General features: G+C 39.7%; 3 protein-coding genes across 3 annotated transcripts; all 3 read left to right on the forward strand.

The window, feature by feature from the left end:
• The first annotated feature begins 349 nt into the window (after positions 1-349).
• Positions 350-4,547, forward strand: LOC117665600 (disintegrin and metalloproteinase domain-containing protein 21-like). Its single transcript, XM_034417671.3, has one exon. It carries the CDS (start codon positions 608-610, stop codon positions 2,708-2,710), a length of 2,103 nt encoding a protein of 700 aa, XP_034273562.1. The 5' UTR covers positions 350-607; the 3' UTR covers positions 2,711-4,547.
• Positions 4,548-6,297: 1,750 nt separating this feature from the next.
• On the forward strand, positions 6,298-10,240 carry LOC117665599 (disintegrin and metalloproteinase domain-containing protein 20-like). The gene has a single exon (XM_034417670.3). It carries the CDS (start codon positions 6,381-6,383, stop codon positions 8,655-8,657), a length of 2,277 nt encoding a protein of 758 aa, XP_034273561.1. The 5' UTR covers positions 6,298-6,380; the 3' UTR covers positions 8,658-10,240.
• Positions 10,241-15,626: 5,386 nt separating this feature from the next.
• Positions 15,627-19,908, forward strand: LOC117665597 (disintegrin and metalloproteinase domain-containing protein 20-like). Its single transcript, XM_034417668.3, has one exon. It carries the CDS (start codon positions 16,803-16,805, stop codon positions 18,981-18,983), a length of 2,181 nt encoding a protein of 726 aa, XP_034273559.2. The 5' UTR covers positions 15,627-16,802; the 3' UTR covers positions 18,984-19,908.
• Positions 19,909-20,112: the final 204 nt, after the last annotated feature.

The following is a 20,112-nucleotide window of genomic DNA, read 5'->3' on the forward strand; positions in this document are numbered from 1 at the left end:
CAAAGCTACATGGATATTGCTGAGCATTCCATCTGCTATCCAGTAGATAGTTAAGCTTACTTATTGTTAAGTATAGTTAAGCTTGCTTCCCTTGCCTTTAATCAGTAAGATAATAATCATAACATGTCTTTGCTCTTGAGTTCAGTTTTCCAGGATGTATCTAAATAGAATACATGGTTGTATCCAATGGGATGGCCAGTGGAATGGGGAGGGAAAGAAACTTGAAGATATAGAGGTTTCTTAAAAGCACCTATTGTCCCCATCCCTCTAGTGTTGAGAATGAAACTTTGCTTCTTTCAGTGACTTGGGACTAGGGTGGTTTGGAATGACAAAATAGCCTACCTGATGGAATAGATCAATCCTATTGGACTCTGCCTGCCAACTAGAGGGAGGGGCTTTCCTGAAAGTTCTGGAATGCCCTCCAAGAAGATACAGGAAAAAGCCGTTTGCTGTACAGCCAAAGGGAACTCCATGGCTGCCCTCCTCCCACTACAGTGGTGGCGGCGGAGTTTTATTTTTATCCTCTGCCTTCCACCTTGCTGCTTCCATCACTGTCACTCTCCAACGTGAGGCAAGGCCTCCCCTCCCTTGGCCCCTGAAGGGAGAAATGGGGTTGGGTAGAGGATTTTTCTGTCTCATTCTTGCCTCTGGGATATTCTGGAGTCAGCCCATTTGTCATGTACCACCTCAGGGCTTTCCCTTCATTTCTTACGAAGTTATTATCCCAAGAAGGCTGGCACCCCGACGAGGCCGGGAACCGCAAGACCTTACTTATTTAATGGAGATAGAAGGGAAAGGCCATGTGGTACACCTCAGGCAGAAGAGGAATTTCGTTCCTAAACACTTCCCTGTTTTTACCTATAATGAGGATGGAGACATTGAGGTGGACTACCCTTTCATCAAGAATGACTGCTTTTACTATGGCTTTGTACACAACGAGCCTTCCTCTCTAGTCACCCTCAGCAGTTGCTCAGGAGGACTAAGAGGCTTTCTACAAGTGGGTAATAAGCTCTACGAAATCGAACCTCTGCAGACATCTACTTTTCAGCACATGGTCTACAGACTGGAAGAGAAGGGGAATGATATCCCAATCAGGTGTGGAGTAATGGAAGAAGACAAACATCACCAGGAGGCCATGATCCAGAACAGAGAGAATATTGTAAGCAAAAGTCCTTTGAGAGGACTATGGCAAACATATCCCAGGTACATGAAGATAGCGATTGTAGTAGAACATGAACGATATGTCCAATTTGGTAAAAACGAAACCGTCACTGCTAGGCAAGTCCTGGATGTTGTTCACCTTGCAGATTCGCTGTATAAGCCTCTTGGGATTCATCTGGTGGTGGTTGGATTAGAAATATGGTCACAAAAGAACCTCATTGCAATAGCCAAAAGCATCGACGAATTGCTTGACACATTCAATACATGGAGGAAAACGATACTTGTCCAGCATCTAAGGCATGATGTTGGCCACTTATTTGTATATAAGCATTTTGGGATTAAGTTTGGATTATCGTTTGTTGGATCTGTATGTGATCCTAACTGGGCATCTGCTGTTGAGGCATTTATTACTTCTAGTTTATTTTCTTTCACAATAACTTTTGCTCATCAACTGGGTCATAACCTTGGTATGCAGCATGATGAGAAATCCTGCACCTGTAAACAGCATTCTTGTATTATGGCTCCCTTCCAAAGCAACACAAGTAAGTTCAGCAACTGCAGTTATACCAGTTATTCTAAGCTAATGGATACTAGTAGAAAGCAATGTCTGTTAATTCCGCCAGAACATGAGAAATTGTATGACCTCAAAAACTGTGGCAACAAGGTGGTAGAGAGTGGAGAACAGTGTGACTGTGGTTCAAAGTTCCATTGTGAATCGGATGCATGTTGCCAGTCTAACTGTATGTTGCGTTCAGGAGCCACTTGTGCTTTTGGAAAATGCTGTGCTGACTGTCAGCTTCTTCCAGCCGGAACAGTTTGTAGAGAAAGGACTAACATGTGCGATCTTCCCGAATACTGCACAGGAATTTCAGAGTGGTGTCCTGAAGATGTTTATGTACAGGATGGAGCTCCGTGCTCTGATGGGGGCTATTGCTATCATGGAGAATGCTCTACTCACAGTGAGCAATGCAAAATTCTCTTTGGCAAGGAAGCAATGGTTGCCCCACTGGAGTGCTTCAAAGCAATAAATTCTCGAGGTGATCGTTTTGGCAATTGTGGCGTTTTTCCTGGTAATATGTATAAGAAGTGTCGGAACAATAATGTCTTGTGTGGCAGAGTCCAGTGTGTAAACATTGGTGAAGTGCCTAATTTGAATGAGCAGACCACCATCATTCAAACTCCTCTTAGCAACCATTTGTGCTGGGGTACAGATTCTCCAAGTGGAATTGGTGTAGCTGATATTGGAGCGGTGAAAGATGGCACACGGTGTGGCCTCGGCATGATATGCATTAATGGTGATTGCATCAAGGTCTCCCTCCTGAACTATGATTGTAATCAAACCAAGTGCCACGACAGAGGAATATGCAACACTCATAAACATTGTCATTGTAACTCTGGTTGGGCTCCTCCATACTGCCTAAAGAAAGGCAGTGGTGGCAGCACTGATAGTGGGCCTCCTCCACCCAGCAGTGTCAGTGAGAGAAGGACTAAAGGCATTGTAATAGTTATTTCTGCTGCTGTTCTTCTAGCTGGGTTTGGCATCTTATAAAAAACTGAATGTCAGATGACAGACTTTGATAACTCCGATTCCGATACGAGGACAAGTGTCCAGCCTGATTATAAACTCTTAGGAGGCTAGGAGGATATAAGAAATATCCTTTCAGTGCATTGTGCCGGAAATAATGCAATTTGTTTCTTGCAATTTGGCCTCTAAAGATAGTTTTACGATCTTTATCTCTGTAGCTTTCTAGGCTTATTGCCTTATGAAAAGCCTTATGACACTCTGAATGTCATGTGAGGTGGGCTGAACATTTAGAAATTACTGGGGAATATCCACAAGAGCGCTGTTGCGGTTCATTCCCCTCCTTATTGAAATGAGTGGTTGTTGCAGACTATGTGGATGTAATCCAGGCTATTGGGAAAACTATCAGATAAAAATATACTAAAAAAATTCAAACCTCATCCACTACTTTAAATGGCTCTTCCTATAAAAATTGCTGTATGGAGGGAAGAACCATACAGTTTCTTGTTCTTGTTAAAGCTGAACCCACACGGTACTTAGCAAATTGGTACCATAATATTTTGGATTCAAATACTTTTGGAAGTATTTCTTGAAAGTATATGCAGCTTATAAAATTTGATTGGAAATGGACAATGATAGAGCTGCTTAGAGAAGTAAAATGGGTACCTAGACAGATCAGGTTCACAATGGCATCTTCAGTTGATTTATCTGAATGGCCTATTATGATGAGATGCATCTTTACACGTGCACATTTTAAATGCCATTTTGAAAAGGCAAAAGTGCAGCTGGAGCTGATCGTTGTATATGTACTGTGAATGGGAAAAGGACCAGATGATGAAGTAGCAAAGTCAAAGGTCGCATTTTGCTCAGAAGGAACATTGCTCTAAACTCTACAGTAAGCAGTACCATTGGGCTCCTAGTGTTTGACATTTCTTTAGAAAAGAATACCTCAAAATTGCACACCCAAGAACTTTTTTCTCAAGAGCTGTACGGGTATCATTAATTACAGAGATTTGCAAAGGTGTTGAACACGAGATCAAATACTGCACAGAATCATAGTATAAATAATCGACCACAGACCACATTAACCTGTGACAATATATTTCTTCTAGTGGGGTTTTATATATTTAATGCAATATTTGAGGTAGTGGTGAAATTGTTTGGTGCTCGTACCAACATTCCCATTGACTTCAATGATATATAATCATGTGTAACTGTATTGGGAATCGCAGCATCTGCTTGCAGCTTAATTGTTACCTGCTATTCTGTAGTGACTCCAGTGTATTAACATCGATTGAGAAACGGTTTAGTAAGCATGAGAATAAATACGTTATTGTAAAATTGTGATGACAAAAAATTTAGTTTGTTCAGATTTTTTTCTGTAGTTTTTGCAGAAAACACAAGTGCAAACCAGCAGAGTTTAATATGCAATAGCAGCAATGCTCCTTCAGCAATCAAACATCTGAAATGAATACATTATTTCTGGAATTGGGTAATATAATATTGCTGTCATTATTTAGGAAAACTCAACCTAAATTTTAACCGTTCTGTATCATTTACAGTCTGCCTTGCCCACTCTTTTATCTTTGAATTTCCTTTCATAATCTGTACACGACCACTGCATTTGTTATCACTTGAGTTTCCTGTAAAAATTATTTTGTATTTCTGAACAGTAACACTTCTTCAAAACAGACCCAGTTTACTATATATCTTTAAAAGAGGGATCTCACCCAGCTATCATATATTACTTATCACATTGTATAATACAGTAACTACTTTCAAATGTGCTTTGTTATTGTATAACCATGAGAATTATTTCTTTTAGGGATTATTTCAAATTATTTAATAAATTATTTTATACTTATTCAGTTGTTGCGCTCTATAGATTTTTATTCTTCGGTAGTGATTTAATTAAAAAGGCATGTGGTTATTTCTCAGAGTATAACATGTTATTCAAAGTTTACTGAACCAGAGGTTTTGCTATGAATGCATCTTAGTCTCCTGGACCATGCAGCATCCATCCATAATCAAATTTTAGTTAATTATCTGTTTATTTGAAAATAGTACCCAAAGAACAAACCATTGTACATGATTTGTATGTCTGATGCTCTATTGGTACAGTGTTCTTCAGTCGAATGAATATCCATTTTATGTGGATAATGTATTGATTTAAAACTGAGTGTTTAAGAATAGAAAAGGGGTTTAATATACTAATTACATTGTGTTCAGTGTTCATTCAATTTTTCATAAAATTTCAGTTTTTAATTGTATGTGTGATAGAAGCTCTATTTCATCCTAAATTCTTTGCTAATGAATAAATATTCCAAATAGTTCTTTGTAATAGAGGAAGCAGAAAACAGTTTGTTTTTTTAAAAATCAGAATTCTCCTCAAATATTTTGCACCTAAATACTGAAAATTGGCATTATTATTCAAATTGCAAATAACAAGACCATAGTAATATTGCTGTGGCCTACTAAAGGAGGTTCATAGTCACAATACTAAACCAGTCACAATGCTAAACAAGTGCTTGCAGGGTAACTAATTCCCTTGGTTTCATGAACTTAAGGTACGTAATAATTTTCTTATCACAGGACTGCTGATCATTAGATCAGAATGCTTAATAGTACTTTTCTTAGGAGAAAATGGAAATAAATAAGAAAGCTATATCCCGGGATGGGAGGAGGAAGCTTTACTTTTCTCCTCATTCAATACGTTGCCAAATTTTTGAGGAATGACCCTAGATTGTAAAATACTCTTCCATGCTTTAATGCTGGGTACTTCATAGGTGTGGGTGGCAAACTTTGAGAGTCCTTTCCAAGGCACAGACAGATGTGTATGCATGTATATTTTTATGAATATTTCTATGTGTTTGTACATATATTTATTATTAATATGACATGAGTACATCACATACACTATATACAAGTAGAAAGAAATTTCCATCCACGTTGGAAGTTGGAATTCTAATTTAGAGACAGAAGGACATTTTTTATGGTGTTATGATTAAACAAGTGGAATGATAATCCTTGTTATATCATTCAGTAATTTATGCGTAGGTTATAATCTTCTGACTTCCCAATGCTGCTTTAGAGCCATTGAAAACAGTGACTATAATGCTCTTGCATGCAGCATACATAGCAATAGGAACCTGTCAGCAGGTGTAACCTTTAAAAATTAAAATGGCTTCCTCTAGGTAATGCGAAACCTCTTATAAAGAGGAGAAAAACATGAACAAGAAAAATAATTCAGATCTGCTGCTTTTCCTTCCCCAAGATATAGGATTGGTTTAATGGAATATTCATTTGATCATATTTTGATTCATATCTTTATTAATCCACAGAATCTGTGTCAAAATAAGGCCATCTATTTTTTTTTCTTAGTTTTGATGCTTTCTGAACTCATGTCTACGTTACCAAGTCATGATGAAATGTCTTAATTTATTTTTTTTTAAAAAAATATTTATTTATTAAATTTATTTCCCAATCATCTTGTTTCAAAGTAACTTGACATGGAACAGTATACTCTCTTCCTGCCTGTCTGTTCCATTCTTCATCGTGCAAGCTCCACCCACATTCCAAAGGAAGCTACATAACTGTTGCTATATACAGAATCCTTTTCATCATCTTATTTACATCTGAGATTCTTTCCAGCTTCTTACTACTCTGTCATCTACTTTAAGAGTGCTTCCTTCTGGAAATGAAATATGAGAATGTGTGCTTTCAAGATTTCCTTCAGCCTCGAAAAAAGACCATCCATCTTCTGTGGCTCTTGATATTTCTCAGTAATCTAACTGTGACTACCAGACAAATACTTCCTCGGGGCTTTATTTATGCTGCTTATGAGGTAACCATCCCACAGTTATTAACTCTAAAACCTGGACAACAGGAACGACAGAATGTCACTTGTCTCCTTCAGTTTGAGGGAAAGAAAATCATCATACACCTCACACAAAAAAAGAATTTTGTTCCTAAGCATTTGCCCATCTTCACCTACAGTAAGGATGGGGATCTGCAGCTGGACTATCCATTCTTCAGGGATGATTGCTACTACCATGGTTTTGTGCAGGACAGACCCTTCTCTCTGGTCACTCTCAGTATTTGCTCAGGAGGTCTCAAAGGGATACTGCAGTTAGAAAATAAGACATATGAAATTGAACCAGTACAGGGATCTCCTACCTTTCAGCATGTGATATTTCGTTTAAAAGAAAAAGAGACTGCTATCCAAATGAGATGTGGCCTAACACAGGTAGAGCAAAAACATCAAGAGACCATGTTCCAAAACATAGAGAATGTAGTTTCCAAAACTGCATCCAAAGGAGACTGGTGGCTACGCACTCGATATGTAGAAATTGCTTTTGTAATTGAACATGAATGTTATTTAATGTTTGCCAGAAATGAAACTGTTACTGCTTTGCAAGTTCTTGACATTATTCATATTGCTAATTCTTTTTATGAACCTCTTTCTATTCAGTTATCTGTAGCTGGACTGGAAATTTGGTCACAAAAGAACTTCATAACGATTTCTCCTGCCATAGATAGCACCCTTCAGGAGTTCACCGACTGGAGGAGAGACTTCTTGGTTAATCATCTAAAAAGTGATGTTGGTCACTTATTTGCATATAAGTCTTTTGAATTTTCACTTGGATCAGCTTATGTAGGAACAGTTTGTGATGAAAGGATGGGATCTGCTGTTATCTCATATAAGACTACCAGTCTGTCCATTATCAGTAGCATATTTGCCCATGAATTAGGGCATAATCTTGGCATGCAGCATGATAAACAGTACTGTAGTTGTGGTAACGCTTACTGCATTATGGCTCCAGTTCATGAAGTGACTGATAAATTTAGCAATTGTAGTTATAATGACTATTTTATCACAATGAATGCTCCATGCTTGTTAAGTCCTCCAGACCCTGATAGAATCTTTAAAATCAAATCATGTGGCAATAAAGTAGTAGATAAGGAAGAGCAATGTGACTGTGGTTCAGAAGCTCAATGCAAGCTGGATCCATGTTGTCAGTCTAATTGTACATTTCGTTCTGGTGTCAGTTGTGCTTTTGGTGAGTGCTGTGCTAAGTGTCAATACCTTAAGTCTGGAACTATTTGCAGAAAGAAGACTAAGTATTGTGATCTTCCTGAATACTGCAATGGGACTTCTGAGTGGTGTCCCGAAGACGTTTACATGCAGGATGGTGCCCCGTGTAGTAAAGATGCATACTGTTATCGTGGAAACTGCATATCTGAAGATACACAGTGCAAAATGATTTTTGGCTTCAGTGCAAAAACTGCTACAGATATTTGCTTCAGAGAAATGAATGCTAAAGGCGATCGCTTTGGCAATTGTGGCCTTAAACATGGAATTTACCACAAATGTCAAACTAAGAATACCCTGTGTGGCCGAATCCAGTGTGAAAATGTCCAAATCTTACCTTCTTTGGAGGAACACAGCACCATAATTCAAGTCCCCCTTGGTGATAAGCAGTGCTGGAGTACAGACTACCACAGTGGAATGAAGATGGCTGATATTGGAGCAGTGACAGATGGAAGTCCTTGCGGCAAAGACAGGATGTGCATTAACAGGAAATGTGTGAGCGTCTCTCTCTTGAATTATGATTGTAACTTCACCAAGTGCCATAATCGGGGAGTATGCAACAGTCACAAACATTGTCACTGTGATTATGGCTGGGGTCCTCCAGACTGCCTGAAGAAAGGGCATGGTGGTAGCATTGATAGTGGGCCTCCTCGACCACGCAAACGTTTAACCACTATTGCAAAAGCTGGGATTATTGGAGGGATTATATATGTCCTTTCTTCTGCTTTTGTTTTGGTTAGCGTAGGGATATATTTCAGATATGGATTTGTTCGCTTATTTAGAAGGCTTAGAGGAACTGAGTCAGCTACAGAAGTGAGTGTCAATCAGAAAAATAAAGTATATCAAATATGTTCAGAAGAGTTAATGGACATTATTATATAAAATGTATTTGAGCCTCTGAAATTTGAGTATTAATTTATAATGCTGGAAAAAAAATTGAATTTAATTTCAGGCAGTGTCATTTCTAAAAGTTCTGTTTTATTGCCTGGGAACCAACTCTCCGGTAAATGCTGAAAACATTTCATTGGGAATTTACTACATTAATTAATTACCAAAGAAGAAGAAGAAAATAATAATAATCTAACATTGCCTTTTCAAAATTCTAGCTGAAACATAGTATGGGTGTTTAGGAGAAGCTGATCCTCCTGAAGCAGGGTCTTCCAGCCTGGAAGTCAACTTCATAGCAGCCATTGCTCAAAGAGGAGGAAAATGTTGCAATGACCAAAAAAAAAAAAATCACTCATGATTTTTATGGATTGCACAAGTATCACCCTATATCACATTTACTACTAGTAGTACTCTTCTCATCATCTTTCCCATGTCCTAGACTTATCTTCTTCACATCAAGGGCCACCTGTACAAACAGCACACACTCTGTGTAGGAAAACCCCAAGCATGAACATGGCAGATGGCAGTGAGTTCAAGACTGGACCCTGCCCTGTGTGCTGTGCTGGAAGACTCCATGGAAGAATCAAATTTGAGGAGAGAATTTCTCTTGATAGGAAGTCTTCTTTATATAAGACACCCCTGTGCTTTAGAACTGATCGCTAGTCCTCTGTAGCATGAGGGACACCGATACCCTCCTTTGATTGTTGATCTGCAACAAAACCAAGTACCATCGTATCCTCCAGTGTTATCAGAGACAATGAATGGGAAATCACACAAGACTACTGAATGGGTCAGGAAGATGTCTTTCAGCCACAATAAGTGAGTACCTGCAATTTGGGGGCAGTTTTAGAAGAGATAACTGAGACATTTCCTAGTTCATGGGGTTCATGATGAAGAACCCCAATAGAGGCTTTTTTTCCTAAACTGAAATGGACATTTGCAACGGTTCAAGAAAAGACATTAGCCAGTGAAACTGCACTGCGCAAGTGACAGAAACCAGAAAGAGAAACTAAGGTACATGGTATCGCACTGAGTGGATTAAAAATGCAAAGCAACAAGCCCAGATAACATAAGAAATGCCTTCTTCGCAACCATTGAACATAGATTCAGACGTATCAATCTCTGTTTACACTGTAGAGGATTATATATTCTGCGCACAGATTGAAGGATGTAGAATGTAGCCGTTTATCAATAAGGTGATATGCTGTACAAGGTTCTTTAATATGACCTCAACACTGTACTAAGAAGTCAGATCACCTAGTTTCAGATGAACTTGATTTTTCACAGGATAATGAAGATCAGCAGCTGCATCATGTTCAGAATGTGTGTAAGAAGTAGCCAAGATGATGTAACAATGTTAATTGAAGCTTAGTAGACTTGAGATGAATGTTGACTTGTTCTGGACTACATTATGCATAGTTAGCAAGGATAATTTCTACTGCATATTTTCAAAAGAGCCTCCTCTCAAATTTATTTATTGATACATTAATTTATATGGACGTCCATCTATCCAAAAAACTCTGTGCAGCAAACCAGATGAAAACAAAGGGTTCCAATAAACCTCACCAAACAATGAATACAAATATACTGAAACTCATTAAAACTGCAAAATCACTAACTACATTCAACCAGCCCACTACTAACATCTTGACTCTGATGCCTATAGGAAAAACCCTTTTGAAAGACCAGTAGAGTTGAAGCTGTTCACATTCGGGGGTGGTGACGATGCTGTTCCATAGGCCAGGTGGCATAACAGAAAAGGCATGCTTTGGGGGATCACCAGAAGACATTGTTTTTTCAGTAGACCCCAAAGCATGCCTACTTTACCAGACCTGGTAGGATGGGCAGAAATCACCAGGGAGAGGCAGTCCTGCAAGAAATCTGGTCCTAAGCTATTTAGCACTTTAAAGGTAACAACAGTCTTCAACTGTCCTCAAGACTATTAGGAACCAGTACCATTTACACAGTAGTATTGTTGCAGAGGTATTAGATATGTATGACACTGCACTCCGGACCAGCTGAATGCTGTTCAAGGGCAGCCCCATATAGACCATGCTGCAGTAGTGCAATCAAATTACTAAGGCTTGAGTGACTAAGAGCATTGTCTTTCTATTTACAACTGATGCACAAGATGTAGCTCTGCAAAAGTTGTCCCAGCTAAGGCTGCAGTGCCACTGGCTTCTTGAGCAAGAATTGTGAGTCCAGGAGAACCCCCACATTATGCATCCTGACTGGAGGCATGTAATCCCATTCCCCATTATGGAAAATCACTAGATCCAGGGGAGGGGGCTAAAACACCCACTCAGTCTTACCAAGGTAGAGCTGAAGGCTTATCCATCCGGATTTACATAGCCTCCAGGCATTGGGAAGACATCTTGTATCACTTGGCCAGGCCAAGTGAGTATCTTCACCATGCTGATGATACTTAATCCCATGCTGAAAAATGACCTCACCCAGCAGTTTCATATAGAGCACGTATGTCAAATGTTGCTGTCATGTGATGTTTCATGACATTTTTCCCATTCACAGAGCTGGGGTGGGTATGGCCTGTGAGTGACGCATCCGGCCCGCGAGCCAACAATTTGACATTCCTTGTGTAGAGATTCCTGTAAATAGGAGGGAGGAGACAGTTGTGCTCTCTGGCAGCCCACTATGGCTAGACCATTCCTGTTCTACTAGTACTGATTGGAAGCAGCCTTCTAGGGAACAGGAAAACCACTGAAGACCTGGGCATCCCTCACTTAACTCTCTGAACTAGTTGAACACTTTGACTGGTGGTACTGAAAGCTGCCAAGAGATCAAGGAAGATCAGGGTGGATACAGTAGCCCCTTCCCAGGCCACAAGAGTAAACTAATATGATAACTGTTGTCAATGCTATATCTTGATATGAAACCCAACTGCTAGAGATCCAGATAATCCATTTCTTCCAGAGCGTTTTGGAGCTATGCATTCTCAGTTATGATCCCCAAAAAGAGAAGGTTGGTGTCTAGATAAGAATTGTCCAGTAGAGTTGAAACCAGTAATCGTCTTGTGAGTAAGGATAAAACTATCATCTTCTTGAAGACAGGTGGAACAACCTCCTTCCTACAAAGAGGCATCTGCCACATTGTAGTAGTCTTTATTTTATTTTATTATTTATTCAACTTACACAGCTGACCATCTTACACACATGACTTTAGGCAATGTATAATACAATAAATAAATCACATAATACAAAAAACACATAGCAACTGAACATATAAAATGACCACCAACACAGCCAAGAGGCAGGCTTTATCACACACCCCTAACCCCAATCCCAGGCCAGGGCACAAATCCAAGTTTTCAGCACCTTGTAGAAGGCCAGCAGGATCAGGCCCATCTAATGTTGGAAGGAAAGGTCTAAAATGCAGGTGCCATGGCATAAAGACTCTCCTGAGTCCTCCTAGGTGACATACCTTAGCTGCTGGCTATGGTCAGCGTGTGGAAGTTGTCATGTTTTATCTGTGATTATGCTGAAAAGAAAGTTGTTGGAAGCAACAATATAGATGTGTGGTATCTCTTTCCCAAATCTTCCAGATCATTGTTATGAAATAGGAAATTTTAAGAAGGAGCTCATTCTTATCAGAAGGAATCAACTCAAGAGATGAATATCATCGGTATTGGTCAACACTCACTCAAAGCGATTAATAGATGTTGAAAATCTATTAGTTTCTCTGAGGAATTGGGAGACTGTCGCAGGAAAGTACTGTTATACCATTTCAGTGTATTTGTTGAACCAATTCACATAAAATCCAGATATTCGCCTTTTGTCTTATGTGGAAAAATTGAACAAGAACTTGAAAATCATGTTAAGCATAAAGGTGTGGAGCAAAGATGCAGCAGCTATGGCCATTGTGGCATTGTTAAAACCTAATGGGAAATAAGAACTACAGAAACATAAATAAGGTACTTAAACATTTTATAATATATATTCCATCTTTATTTTCTACAAATAACTGAAGAAGACAAACATATCAAACACATTTTCCCCCTACAACAACTCTTGCTATACTTGCTACATAGAGTGTTTGCACAATTTTACCTAACTGAACCGTATCAGCAACTGGCTATTAATGATTTGATAATGAATGTCCAAACTGTTATTATCCATCACAGAGTATTCAGAGTTAAGCATATTCTGTTTGGAATCCCTGAGGTCGCAAAAATTTCAACATTTCATGGAGATTCCACATTTTGGGGAAATTCAATATTGTGTTATACTATGTTAATATTCTGGTTTGGGAATCAATAGGGGAGGAATTTGATCAGTGTGGTATTCATTAAAAGAGAAACAAAAATGGAATTTCCTCTATCCCCTTCTTAGCTGCCTTTATTGATGGTTTGGTGTAGTGATCTAATCAAGATAAAATATTAGCAATGCTTGATGCTCCAAAATTAAACGTGGCTTCAAGTTCCCTAGGATTCCTTAATTTTTATAATGAAAACAACTGGTGAGTCACTTCATCACTGTACTAGGCACTTCATCACTTGCTATACAAAGAAATTATGTGACTTTGGGTTTGCATCATAATGCTAATAGAAACACAAACCATCTTGTTACTCGGATCAAAATCAAATCAAATCAAATCAAATCAAATCAAACCTTTATTGTCAATACACATGTGTACAATGAAATTGAATGAGCCTCCCTTGGTGCAGCCCCCACGAAACACAGAATACATCTCAATAACTTAATAAATAAAAGAAAAAGAAATCCTTAAACCTAAATAAGTAATAACTAGCACACATTCCCATATACATATATGTACAGTATATAGCATTGTATTATATTACACCAGTATGAACATGTTGCACGTTGCGCTGGCCCTGCAAGTCTATCATATTAAACCTAATTGTAATGTTATGTTGCGTTCAGAAGCCTGACGGCCCACGGATAAAAGCTATTTTTCAGCCTATTCGTTCAGCTGGCTATGCTTCTATATCTCCTGCCCGATGATAGGAGAATAAGGAAATGCTGACCCGGGTGTGCATCATCCCTGAGGATTTTCCTCACTCTGCTAAGGCAGTGGGTCCCGGTGATTTCTTCCAGTGGGGTCAGGGGACAGCCCATAATTTTTTGTGCTGTGCTCATGGCCCTCTGTAATGCTTTTCTGCCCATGGCTGTCAACCCAGCATACCATACTGTAACATAAATATGTGAGGATGCTTTTTATTGTAGACCGGTAAAAGGAAGTCATCAGTCGTTGTTCGATCTGATTTTTCTGCAAGACCCTAAGGAAACGGAGTCTCTGTTGGGCCTTCCTGACCACCTGAATCATGTTATTTTTCCAGGTGAGATCTTGGCTAAGGTGGACTCCCAGGAATTTGAAAGAGGAGACCCTCTCTGTACAGCCCCCCTTGATGTAGTGTGTGGCAGGTTCCTCTCTCTGCTTCCGGAAGTCTAGCACCATCTCCTTTGTCTTGCTGGTGTTTAGATCCAAATTGTTTTCTGAGCACCATGTGGATAACTTCTGGACTTTTTCCTATATGCTAATTCGTCCCCTCCTGTAATAAGACTCAGTACAGTGAAATCACATTAGATGGATCAGAAGACATGCAGTCATATGTGTACGAGTACAGGTAAGGACTGAGCACATAGCCCTGGGGAGAGCCAGTGCTGAGTTTCAGGGAGGAGGATGTGAAAGACCCAGCCCTCACTGTTTGTGGCTGGTCCATCAGAAAGCCTTCAATCCAATCACAGGTGAGAGAGGGGAAATTCAAATCAGTCAACTTTTCGATGAGGATGCCTGGCAAAATGGTGTTGAAAGCCAAGCTATAGTCTATAAAAAGCATTCTGACGTAGTTCCCAGGTTTCTCTAAATGACTCAGTACAGAATGTAGGGCAATAGCAATGGCATCATCTGTTGATCTATTTCCTCTGTAGGTGAACTGATGTTGGTTGAAGTTTGATGGAAAGCATGACCTGAGGTATTGAAGAACCAGTCTCTCGAAACACTTCATCACTATAGACGTTGGTGCAATGGTCTGTCATCATTCAGGCTGTTTATTGCTTTATTTTTGGGGGACTGGAATGATAGTTGCTGCTTTCAGACCCTGATGGAACACTGGCCATTTGCAGGGAGATGTTAAAAAACATTGTTAGAACCTCTGATAGTTGGTCAGCACAGGTATTTAGCACTATCCCCACCACCCCATCTGGACCTGCAGCTTTATTGGAATCCATGGACTTCAATACAGTTCTCACTTGGTGTTTAAGCAGGGTGAGTGGCTGAAAGTCAGAGGGCAAATGGGCTAGGGCTACAGGGTCAGGTCTCATGACCTCATAGCGGGCGAAGAAGGTGTTCAACTCCTCTACCAACTAGGCATCGGAATTGACTGTCTTCAGCATATTGCCCTTATAGTTGGATAGATGCTGCAGTCCCTGCCACACCTGCCTCAGATTGTTGTCTGCTAGATGGTTCTCCACCTTTTGTTTATATTTTTGTTTAGCTACCTTGATGCCTCTCCGTAGATTTGCCCTGGCCTCATTGTATTTATCTTTGTCCCTTGTCTTAAAGATGGAATTCTGGGCTCTCAGAAGTATCTGTACCTCTGCTAACATCCAGGGTTTACAATTCCCATAGACTCTGATGCACTTGTCCACTGTTACATTATCAGTGCATGTTTTGATATATGAGAGTACGGTGTTGGTGTATTCATGAAGTTCTAGATGTTCAAATATGCTCCACTCAGTGGTTTCAAAGCAATCCTGCAACTGACTGAATGCACCCTCAGGCCAGATTTTAATAGTTTTCATGAGTGGCTGCGTTCTTTTCCTAAGAGGGACATACTTTGGGCGTAACAGCAGAGAGAGATGGTTGGATGTGCCCAAGTTAGGGAGGGGAATTGCTCTGTATGCCTGTTTTAAGTTTGAGTACATATGGTCTAAAGCGTTCTTCCTTCTGGTTGGGGACTGCACACACTGCACAAACTTAGGGAGAATAGTCTTTAGACAGGCTTGGTTAAAGTCCCCAGCCACGACAAAAGCACCCTCGGGATGAGTTTACTACTACCTTGAGATGACGTCCTATAGCTTAGAGAGCACCATGCTAACATTGGCATCAAGTGGAATATAAACAGCGATAATAATTATCACAATGATTTCTCTAGGCAGATAAAATGGCCTACATATGACAGTCATTAATTCCACATCTGGGGAACAATACGTATATATTACTCTGCTGTTAGCACCAGTTGCTGTATATCTAAATGCAAAGTCTTCCACTTTTGCTCTTACCGGAGTTGCCATTTCTATCAAATGGAAGATGGCATGGTAGATGGCATGGCTAGTTAGCCCCACTGTTGCATTGAGTACAAGTGGATGTAGCCAGGTCTCCATGACAATCATCACACAGCATTCGCAGATAAGCCTGCTTACTGCTATCTGCAGCTCTAGTTCGTTGATTTTATGATGAGAGATCTGGCGTTGGTCAAAAAAAGTTGCTGGTCTGTGGGGCTGCTTCCGTAGCTGAGCTAACAGACCAGCTCTACATCCACACTTCTGTTTCCACTCCTTTCGCCACTGTCAACACCTCCCAGATCCAACAATGATCCATGGAGAACCTGGAAGTCTCACCATGCAGTTTAGTATGTTATGGGACCAATGTTTAGCAACTCTGCATGGGTGTAGACACGTTTTTCTCCATACACTCCACTGTTCACAGACATCCATACACACATTATTCCAAACACAGCCCAACACCGGGAGCTCAGGGCCACAGTGTCTGCACATGCCACCATCTTGGATTATGCATCCAAGTGCATCTTGGATTATGCAGCCAAAACTCCAGAAGCAATACACTCAAACAGGCAATTTAAATAATCGATCATTATCCATTTATGGATTGTTTCCAACTTTCCTGTAAGGGGCATGTGCTCAAATTCAAAACTCAGTATTGTCTGTTCTTTGGTTGTCAGTTTTTGTTCTTGCTGTATTAAGCTCCACCCATATTCCAAAGAATTCCATGTATTGTTGCTATGGTCAGAATCTTTCAACTTCTGATTTGTACACATCCTTCCTTATTTTTTTCTACTCCACAAAAGTTAGAATGGACTCTCTTTCCACGAATAAGGTGTCAGAGGTTCTACTTTGATGGGCTTCTTTCTCTTGATGGGAAATGGATATGTACATTTCATGGCTATTTGTGATGCTGTTGAGGAAGGCCTTGGCTGAGACCGTTGAAGAGAGATGGCCTCCAGGCTTCAGGCGTATTTCTTATGAAACAATCATTCCAAGGAAAGTGACTCCCAAGTCCGGACATGAGGAACCAGAGCATGTAAGCTATTTACTGCAGATTGGAGGGAATAACCAAGTGGTGCATCTGAGACAGAAGTGGGGTTTGGTGCCTAAACATTTCCCTGTGTTCTACTATAATGAAGAAGGAGATCTCCAGATAGACCAACCTTTCATCAGAGATGATTGTTTTTATCATGGCTTTGTTCAGAATAAACCCTCTTCTCTCGTCACTCTCAGCTTTTGCTCAGGAGGACTCAGAGGTATTTTGCAATTAGAAAATAAAACTTATGAAATTGAGCCAGTTGAGGCATCTGCTATCTTTCAGCATGTTGTATATTCTCTGGGAGAAGAACAAGCTGCTATCTCGATGAGATGCGGACTAACAAAAGAAGAGGAATGGTTTCAAAAGGCCATTATGCCAAAAATGAAAAACCTACAGGATAGAAGTGCTTCCAAGTGGTGGCCGCACACTAGACATGCAGAGATTGCTTTTGTGATAGATTATGAACGATATTTGAAATTTAACAGAAATAAAACTCTAGTTGCTATGAGAGTAATAGATATTCTTCATATGGCAAATTCATTATATGAGCCACTGTCTGTTAAGCTGTCTTTAGCTGGACTGGAAATCTGGACCCAAAGAAATCCCATAAACCTTAAGTGGGACATACACAAGACCCTTAGATCTTTCACTGATTGGAGAAGGCGATCACTACAAAAACGTCTAAGGAATGATGCTGCTCATTTATTTGCATTCAAGCATTTTAGTGAGCTAGGATTAGCATTCACAGGAGGAATTTGTAGAGATGACTATGGATCTGCTGTTGAACAATACATAACCACAAGCCTGTTCACTATATCTTTAATATTTGTTCATGAGCTAGGACATAATCTCGGAATGAGCCATGATAAAAAATACTGTTCATGTGAAAAAGTTCAGTGTATTATGGCTGAAGTTCTTTCAGGCTATGATAAGTTCAGCAATTGTAGCTATAAGGATTATTTCAAGAACAGAAATGCAAAGTGTTTACTAGATCTACCAAATCCAAGTAGAATATACACCATCAAATTTTGTGGAAACAAGGTAGTGGATGATGGAGAGCAATGTGATTGTGGTTCTGAAAATCAGTGCAAGTCAGATCCCTGTTGCCAATCTAATTGTAAGTTGCGTCCTGGTGCTACTTGTGCATTTGGCTTATGTTGTAACAACTGTCAGTATCGAGCAGCTGGAACTATTTGCAGAACAAAGACCAGCAGTTGTGATCTTCCTGAATACTGCAATGGAACTTCTGAAAGGTGTCCTGAAGATGTTCATGTGCTGGATGGTGCCCCATGCAGAGATGGTGAATATTGTTATAATGGGAATTGTAACACTCACAACAAACAGTGCAAAACAATTTTTGGCAACACAGCAATAGCTGCTTCTGATGTTTGCTTCAAGGAAATGAATACCAAAGGGGATCGTTTTGGAAACTGTGGCCTTAAAGATAAAAAATATAAGAAATGTAAAGTTGAGAATGTCCTGTGTGGCCGTATCCAGTGTGAAAATGTGAAACACTTGCCTTCTTTGGAGGAACACAATACGATAATTCAAACTTCCATTGACAATAAGCAATGTTGGGGTATCGACTACCACCTTGGAATCGACATGGATGTTGGTGCAGTGAAGGATAGCACCCCTTGTGGCAGTGGCATGATATGCATCCATCAGAAGTGTGTCAGTGTAGCCAGTTTAATGTATGATTGTAATGTCACAAAGTGCCATAATCGGGGAGTGTGCAATAGCCGTCAACATTGTCACTGTGATAACGGGTGGAAACCTCCCAACTGTCAATATGAAGGCTACGGGGGCAGCATAGACAGTGGATCACCTGGACAACTGGATATGAGTAGACATTTTGCAAAAACTAGAGTGATAGGAGGATTAATATATAGTCTTTGTGGTGCTGTTATTTCTCTTGCCTTGGTTGTACATTTCAGAAATACACTAATGTACGTGTTTCGTAAACGGGGGGGCAAAATTCATCCAACAGAATCAACAGAAGAAGAATATCAACACTAAAACATAAACCATAACAACATACAAGGTATCAGATAAAAAGCTTGGAAGCCATGGATAAAGACTAAATGAACTAACTTGGGGGGGGGGGTGTTTTTGGCATCTTAGTCTTTACATTCCATTTTAACATGATTTTTCTTTCAGATGGATTTATGAAAAACCTTTCACGTTTCACATGTTCCAATGTACAATTTTTGCAACTGTGTCTGATATGGCTTCAACTCAGTTTGGGCAATTTTGCTACAGTCCCTAATGAAAATTATAATTAAACTTTGATTTAACATGGTTTAATCCCTGCTTATATAGGTGTCGATTGCTGGTGACCATGTGTTCTGGTACCACTGACTATTATAATAACAAGGATTCATCACAGAATATAAATCAACTAAAGCCCTCCAAAGTATAAACCAAAGTAAACCAAGTAGACCCGGTAACCCCATGGGAAAAAAAAAACAACAGGAGTCATCTACAATATTCAGGGTAAGGACTGAAACAACTATTAGGTATGACAGACAGCAAAAGGCTAGCACAGCACAGCCATGAACACCAACTAGCAGCGAGAAGACACAATGAAAATCCCACAACACATGGAGAGACGCAACTATAATTTGAATGGGGAAACGGTCATCCTAGACCAAGCTCATTCTCAAAGTGCAAGGGAATTCTTGGAATCTTGGTATTCAAACAAATCAGCCATCAACAGGCACCTAGAAATAAAACAATATTTGTAGACCATTGGAAACAGATAATGAAAAAGTTAAAAAGGAAGCAAAGATACCAAAACAATCTATTTTTAGTAGGCTTTTGATCCCACTCAACATCAGATGCATAGAATCTATAGAATCAAATGCAATCTTTCTTGAACAGGACAATTATTCTTCTTGTTGATCTTTCATGTAACATAAAACCACAGTCTGTTCAGCCTTTAAAATTGGCTTATTTGTGCTAAGAGTGCAACTTTGTGGTCTTTAACAGATTCTCCCTCACTCCCCAATAGTTGTGAAAATTCTTAAGGCAAAGACTGAGCCACTTGGTATGAAAAAGCCTCAGATTCTTTTATAGCCAAAGATGACCTGGATGAAAGGAGGAAAAGCCAAATAAGCATGAATTAGAAATTAGAAGCTTCAGCAGG

Source organism: Pantherophis guttatus, chromosome 1 (assembly GCF_059756535.1).
Source record: "Pantherophis guttatus breed Tessera chromosome 1, ASM5975653v1, whole genome shotgun sequence".
NCBI classification, from domain to species: Eukaryota; Metazoa; Chordata; class Lepidosauria; order Squamata; family Colubridae; genus Pantherophis; species Pantherophis guttatus.